At 30.1% G+C, this 7,811-nt stretch overlaps 1 protein-coding gene across 1 annotated transcript; it reads left to right on the top strand.

Moving 5' to 3' along the window:
* Positions 1 to 1,143: 1,143 nt before the first annotated feature.
* On the top strand, positions 1,144 to 4,906 carry LOC112758521 (uncharacterized). The gene is made up of 4 exons (XM_025807222.3): positions 1,144 to 1,913; positions 2,293 to 2,393; positions 3,642 to 3,969; positions 4,432 to 4,906. Exons 1-4 carry the CDS (start codon positions 1,390 to 1,392, stop codon positions 4,733 to 4,735), a joined length of 1,257 nt encoding a protein of 418 aa, XP_025663007.1. The 5' UTR covers positions 1,144 to 1,389; the 3' UTR covers positions 4,736 to 4,906.
* The last annotated feature ends 2,905 nt before the right edge of the window (positions 4,907 to 7,811 follow it).

The following is a 7,811-nucleotide window of genomic DNA, read 5'->3' as shown; positions in this document are numbered from 1 at the left end:
ACAACCATTCTTCATATAAAATCCATGTAACTTAACTACTTAAGTCACCAAGCAATGTTGTTTTCATCCATAATAATTTTCACACTATTACAGTGAAATAATAGAAATAATCATTTTTATATAAATATGATCTTGCTAATAAATACTTTAAAAAATACTTGATAAGGATTACTATATAAATAACAATAATTTTTAATAGAATATATAAAGTATTGGAAAAATTTTAAGTATACGAAAAAATATCATTTAATATATATTATATATATTTTTTATAATTCAAATCAACGATTAAAACAACTGAAATATCAGTATTTTTGGTACACTTGACTCTTCCGTAAATATAATTCGAATTGAAAGTTAATGTGTTTGAAGGAGTAGGCCACACTTTCCTAACTAAGAGGCCAGAAAGAAAGTGCGTTTCACTGACAAATACAGTACTAATTACTAATACTCCACATTAATTCTACTTAAAACTTATTAAAACCCAAAGCAGATGGGTAAGTGGCAATAATATAGGACTAATAATGAAGTGGTTGTACTCAGTAGCAGTACCCCATCCAAATTTAAGTTACTTACTCTATACCATTTACATTTTCAATTATGAATGTATATAATCAGATCTATAATAACATCGGAGAATTGATCATTATGATAGATTAATAGGTGTTGTACCCTTTCATTAATTATTATAGGTCCTAAGTTTTATTAGTCTTATGAATTGAACAAAATTTTAGTAAAAAAGATTTTTATTCTTTTTCTGAAAATTTTAATTATTTAAACTAAATTAGTCGAATTCTTAATAATAATATTGTAAAAAGAAAAATATTAAAAATATATACCAAAATTAGTGAGATTCATGTGATATTATAATTAAGACTCACATCAGATCTACTTAATCAAAATTCAAAGTAGATAGATAAGAGAGATCATAAAAAACATACTTCTATGATACACATTAAAATTTAGTTATTAAATTAGTTATTATATATTTAAATATAAATATATTTTATACTATAATTAATTTGGTGAGTGATTTTTGGTATTTGTATTTTCAATTATTATGCAATACATACATAATCTTATAATAATTTCACGTGTTGGTAGGTCACTATAATAGCAAGTATGCAAATAAAAGTATAATATAATAATAACACAATAAGTTGTGAATTTGTGATGCTATATATTATAAACAATAATAATGAATGAATTCATTAATTAAGGTCCCTCTCCTCTGTCCCACCATCACCACATTCCACAGAACCCTCTGCATCCTCCTCCAATTTATGACTCTCTTTCATTCTCTCTGCTCAATTCACATAAACAACATAGAATTTTGTAAACTCTGTTGTATGAAAAAGAGAGGAGTAGTTTTGCTTAACCTCCACTCTAATGGCCCTCCTAGCACTCTTGCCTGAACACTCCCTTCCCAACAACAACAATGGTAAGACTAAGATTAATAATAATAAGCAGAAGCAGAAACACAAGCAGAATCAAAAGCAGAAGCAGAAAGAAAAACAAGCTTCTTCTTCTTCTTCTTCATCTTCATGGGAGCAAATCAAGAACTTGATATCTTGCAAACAAGTTGAAGGGTCAAGAGTGCATGATCCTTCAGCGTCAAAGAGCACGATGGGTTCATCTTGCAGCTCCATATGCAGCTTCAGAGATGTTGTTCATGGAAACACTAGAGTTGTTCATAGAGCTGATAACTCTTCACCTGAGAGTAGCTCACTTGGCCAGCAAGAAACTGGTTTGTTGAGTAGAAAACCTGCCGCAAAATCATCAAGAAGGTCATCATCATCTTCATCTGGGAAATCCAATGGTGGAGCAACCTACACGCCATCATCTTCTAGAGGGATGCAGTTTAGGAAGCTGTCTGGGTGTTATGAATGTCACATGATCATTGACCCTAGCAGGTATCATATCAATCTTTTTTTTTTTTTTTTTTTTACTAAAGATAAGAGACTCGAACTCGCAACCTCTTAATTGTGTATAAGGAGACTATACCATTTGAGTTATAACTCATTCACATATCAATTTTTTCTGTTACTATACTAATGGAACATTACACCGACATCTCATCTATTATTACTATTTAAGTAAAAAATCAATTAATAATGTTTTCTTTATAAATTAAACTACATCTAAGTAATTACAGTATATATATATATATATATTAGTTAATTAATGTACATGAAAAAATTATTAGTGGCTTATTAGTTTTTTAATTACAGTAGAATTTAAGAGATTAATTAATATAGTATTAATACGATTGGAAAATTAAATACAATTCAGGCTACCAATTCCAAGGAGCAGCGTGTGTGCTTGTTCACAGTGTGGAGAGGTGTTCCCTAAGATGGAAAGCTTAGAGCTTCATCAAGCTGTTCGTCATGCTGGTACTCTTCAATTTTGTCCTTACATATCTTACTACTCTTTTTCTCTTTAATTGCTTCCCCTCTTTTCACGTTTTCTTCTTAATGACCAGAAAAGATTGATTCCTTTTTCAAGTGTATTTACTATGCGAATTGATTTCTCCCTTCAAGCACGCACCGCTACCTAGCTAGCTAAGTTGATTGACAAATTCTTAATTAATTTGCTTTCAAAGTGTGTAAAATGTAGACACATGTCTCATTCATTATTTGACCCCTTAATAATCATTTTATTAAAAATTTTTATATCACAAGTCACAACAACAACAAGGTATATTATTTGTAAGGACAAGCAACTTTTTTAAATTTTGACCAACATGTAACCAGCAAAAAAAAGTAAGTTATTGGATAAAATCTTACACCATTAAAATCATCATTGATGACTATTTAATGACTATTTGACGACTACAAATCACAAAAATTACTGGTCTCCTCTTATTTCCATAAAGCTAAGACACACCCTTTAACTTTTCATCATGCAAATTTTCACTTTACTGAGCAAAATGAAAACTCTTATTCCAATGAACTTAACTGTAGTTGGATGATTAGATCTGGTGGCAATTGTTGAAGCACGCCAGCAAATTTTTGTATTATCTCAATAGTTTGAGTGAATAATTGCGTGTCTGTGGGGTTAATTAAAAAGTTAAAAACACAAAAGTATGCTTCGAAATTTGGAAGATGGTGCTAAATGGTTGACCATTCCATGCATGTCATCATGTTAATGAGTTGCTTTAAACAACACTTTGCCGATCATCTTGCACTCAATTTTAATTTTATATAGATTATTGCATAATGCATACTATTCATGAATCATATCTTAGAAGAAAAAAAAAAAGAAAAATAAATTATTATTATTATTATTATTGCTGTGCCTCTCACACCAATTGAGAGCATTAAAAGCGTTGAATGAGTGATTTAACGTGCACACACACACATACAGATACATACACTAATATGATACATATATCACAGCTGTCTTCTGTAACACAATTAAATGATCTGCTTCCATTCAAATGCCATATCTTCATTGCGAACCTGACAAATGTCATACATTGCTAATTCAAGTAACTATCTAGTACTACTCTGTTTATAATCATATCATTTTGTCTTCTTATCTTAACTCTATCTAACTATGTAACATTTTGAATGCAGTAAAAAATTCAAATTATTTTGGGCATGTGAATGTGATTCATAAAATTGAATTTGATTGAACAGTTTGGGAGCTGGGTCCAGAGGATTCAGGTCGGAACATAGTGGAAATAATCTTCAAATCAAGCTGGCTAAAGAAGGACAACTCGATATGCAAGATCGAACGGATACTGAAGGTTCAGAACAGTCAACGCACCATCCAACGGTTTGAGGAGTGCAGGGACAGCGTGAAGTCGCGTGCACAGAATAGTAGCAAGAAAAACCCCAGGTGCGCAGCCGATGGCAACGAACTCTTGAGGTTCCATTGCACCACATTGACCTGCCCACTTGGGGCACAGGGATCCACTGCCCTTTGCACTGCCATTCCTGGTTGTGGCGTATGCACTGTCATAAGGTATAACTCAATCTCCTTTGCTAAATAACTTTAGGCTTTATCAATCTTTGCATAGTCAAGTTTATTATAATATCATAATTAGAGAATAAAACGAGGAAAATATCAAAGAAAATTAAAAAAAAATTAATGTAATTTATTAAGATATTATTCTATAACGAGCATACTCTTAGTATATTTTTTATCTATATATTAACAAAAATTTTATAATTACAGATGAAAAATATAAATAAAAATTATACTTTTTAAAATAATTTTTATTTTTTTCTAAATGCTTTGTACTATGATAACAAATTTTACGTGAAATTAATAATTAAAAATTATTAAATAAAAATTTAATCAAATTATTTAATAATCTCTCATTTATCAATTTTATTATGAGTTTTTATTTAAATAAAAATATTAAAAAATTTTCAGTAATATCATAAATCTATAACTTTATAACTAACCAACTTTAATGATTAGGCACGGGTTTCAAGGCGGTGGAAAGGGGGTGAAGACCACGGCCAGTAGCGGTAGGGCACATGACTCGCTGGCAGGGCATTGTGGCGCCCCAAGGGCAATGTTGGTTTGCCGTGTCATTGCTGGCAGGGTCAGGCGCGTGCCAGAGGACGCGCCGCCAGAGGACGACGGAGTCTCGGCTAGTGGGGGCTATGATTCTTTTGCAGGCAGTGCCGGGATCTACTCTAACCTTGAAGAGTTGGTTGTTTTCAACCCACGCGCCATCCTACCCTGTTTTGTGGTTGTTTACAAGGTGCTTTCTTGTTGAAATTTGGAAGGAGAGAAATGCAGGATTCTCTTGCTCGTACATCACTTGATCCTGTATCTTTATTACTGTTTTAGCTTTTACATTATATTAAGATTAGATGGTGAAAAATTAACTATGTGAGAAATTTGTAGTAACAATGTGTATAAAAGAATCTTACAAGTCTTGATCAAAGTCATATTGTCTCTTATTACTATAACTATGTATGTAACATCATGTATAAACTAAAAAGTGTTTTGGCTAAGGAGATAGATAATGGTTTTTGTGAATAATGTGAATAATGGGTTTTAAAATTGGTTCAATAAAGTAAAAATATACTATATTTCTAAATTATCCACCTAAATCTTAATATTAAGATAACAATCTGCACACCTAGTGAATTGAACATCTAATATATCTATTGTTCACATTATTTAATATTTTCATTGTCTACTTATACTTTTTCTTTAACTATATATCTTTCATTGGGGTCCTAATTAGGTTATAAGTGTTATTAGATGCAAAAATATTAGTGAATCACTAATTAAATACTATGAATCTCTAGAGACAAAATCTTATACTTTAGATTTTTCTATGGTAATAGTTAATTTTTTGTGGTAATAGTTTTTCTAAAATTTTATAATTCATTATATTAAGGACTTGTTTGGGTGAGTTTTTAAAAAAGATCTTTTTTTTAGTTATCTTTTTGTAAAATATCTTACGAAGAAGTAAAAGTAATTTTATGTTTGGATATCTCATACAAAAAGATCTTTTTATCTATCAATTATGTTTGGGTATAACAATATAAAAGTACTTATTTATTTATTTATTACATGAAAAACATCTTTTTTCTAAGAAAAAAAGATCTTTTAAAAAAAGATGTAAATTACAGCTTCTCAAAAAATATGTTTTTTTTTTATTTTTCTAGTGCTTTTACTTTTACTACTAGAAATTTGCCAAACACACTAAAAAATAAAAAAAAGATCTTTTTTCATTGAAAAAATATCTTTTTTTAACAAAATAATGGCGCCCAAACAAGCACAAAAACAATAATGTTCCACATCCATATAAAATACTTATCCAAGTCATCCAAGTAGTTTTTCATTAACGCGCCTCCCCCCTCCCCCAAGTTAGGTGAAATATATGCGCGCCCCTCTCTTCCTACTATCAACGTAATAGATAAACCTCTTCTTCAACGTAAACATTCTTCTTCATCTTCTCTTCTTCAACATTAACGATTTGCATTGTAATTTTCGGATCTGCAATCCCTACTGCTCATCGTTCTTCTTTTTTCTTTTCTTCTGCTTGTTGTTTTTCTCTGCTGCTCGTTCTTCTTCTTCTTATTCTTCTTTGTTTTCCTCTTTGATTTTGTGGATTTATCTTCTTCCTTTTCAGATTTCAATATTCCATCAAAACAATGAATGATTCAACTTCAAATCAATTGAATGAGAGCGTTTTGGATTATTCTTCTGAAACGAATCAAGCGAACGAGGTTTGGATTTTTTTTTTAATCGAATTGAATGGAATGCAATTGTTAAATTGAATTGAATGTACGCATATGTTATGAATTGAATTGAATTGATAATCTCTCAATTGTAGACACATGTGTTTTGAATTTATATAATGAATAATGTTTCGTTCATTTAGTACTATACAATTGTTTCACCATAATAACGTGTTCGGTTCATTCTACAGAAAGCTGTTTGAATTTAATTTTATATAATGGATAATGTTCCGTTCATTTAGTACTATACAATTGTTTCACCATGATAACGTGTTCAGTTCATTATGCATAAAGCTGTTTGAATTTGATTTTATATAATGGATAATGTTACATTCATTTAGTACTATACATTTATTTTACCATAATGACGTGTTCAGTTTATTATGGAGAAAGCTGTTTATTGCAAATATATATCTTTTCTCCCAAGTCTCAATTCCAAGTGATCCACTAGTTTATTGCAAATAATCTCTGTTATATGCACACAAGGAGCAAGCGCGTCAAAGTAATTAGTTTCTATGAGTTGCGCTACGTTATTCTCATTGAATTTTGTTGTGTTGCTATCCTTTTCCAAGCTTCCCAATAAGTAAAGTCTTTTGTATTAGATTCATAAATTTATTTCTCTCAAATTCCATCCAAGCACTCTTTTGGATTATTTTTTGAATCGAATTGAATAGAATGCAATTGCTAAATTGAATTGAATTAAATTGAATGTACGCATGTGTTCTTAATTGAATTAAATTGATAATCTCTAAATTGTAGACGTATGTATTTTGAATTTGATTTTATATAATGGATAATGTTCTGTTCATTTAGTACTATACAGTTGATTCAACTTAATAACGTCTTCGATTCATTATGCAGAAAGCCGTTTTGAATTTGATTTTATATAATGGATAATGTTCCGTTCATTTAGTACTATACAGTTGATTCACCTTAATAACGTGTTTGGTTCATTATGCAGAAAACTGTTTTGAATTTGATTTTATATAATGTATAATGTTCCATTCATTTAGTACTATACAGTTGATTCACCTTAATAACGTGTTCGATTCATTATGCAGAAAGTTGTTTTAAAACTGAATACTGATAGAAATATTTTTTTAACAGTGATATATGCACTTTTTTTTTGTCCATCCAGTGTATTAATTTCAGTTTATTTGGATTTTTAGGGCTATTAATGTTTGATAAATACCCTAATTTCCATTCACTGTGAACCTGGAATAAAACAGCAGTCAGACAGTTCCAACAGATATATACATTAACATCTCAGACAGTTCCATCTTAAATCAGATATATACATTAACATTAGATTTTCAATAACATTTACATTAATATTCATATATATATATATTTAAAGAAGCAGTATTTATTTTTTTTAAACAAGTTAAACAAAAATAGTACTGTTAATTACAACCAGTCAAACAAAATATATTCTATTTACTATCTAAATTCCCAGGTGTGAATTTACAATAAGGGCTGGAGAGGGTAGCAAATGGATTCGGGAGTCTTATTGCTTCAAATGCCCGAATCACTTGGTCTCTCATTTTGTATATATGCTTATGTTATAGCGCGACTTCCCCTTTTTTGTCACTGTTG

The sequence above is a fragment of the Arachis hypogaea genome, chromosome 16 (genome assembly GCF_003086295.3).
Source record: "Arachis hypogaea cultivar Tifrunner chromosome 16, arahy.Tifrunner.gnm2.J5K5, whole genome shotgun sequence".
NCBI classification, from domain to species: Eukaryota; Viridiplantae; Streptophyta; class Magnoliopsida; order Fabales; family Fabaceae; genus Arachis; species Arachis hypogaea.
The sequence above is the reverse complement of the archived record's forward strand: the minus strand, read 5'-3'. Positions and strand labels throughout refer to the sequence as shown.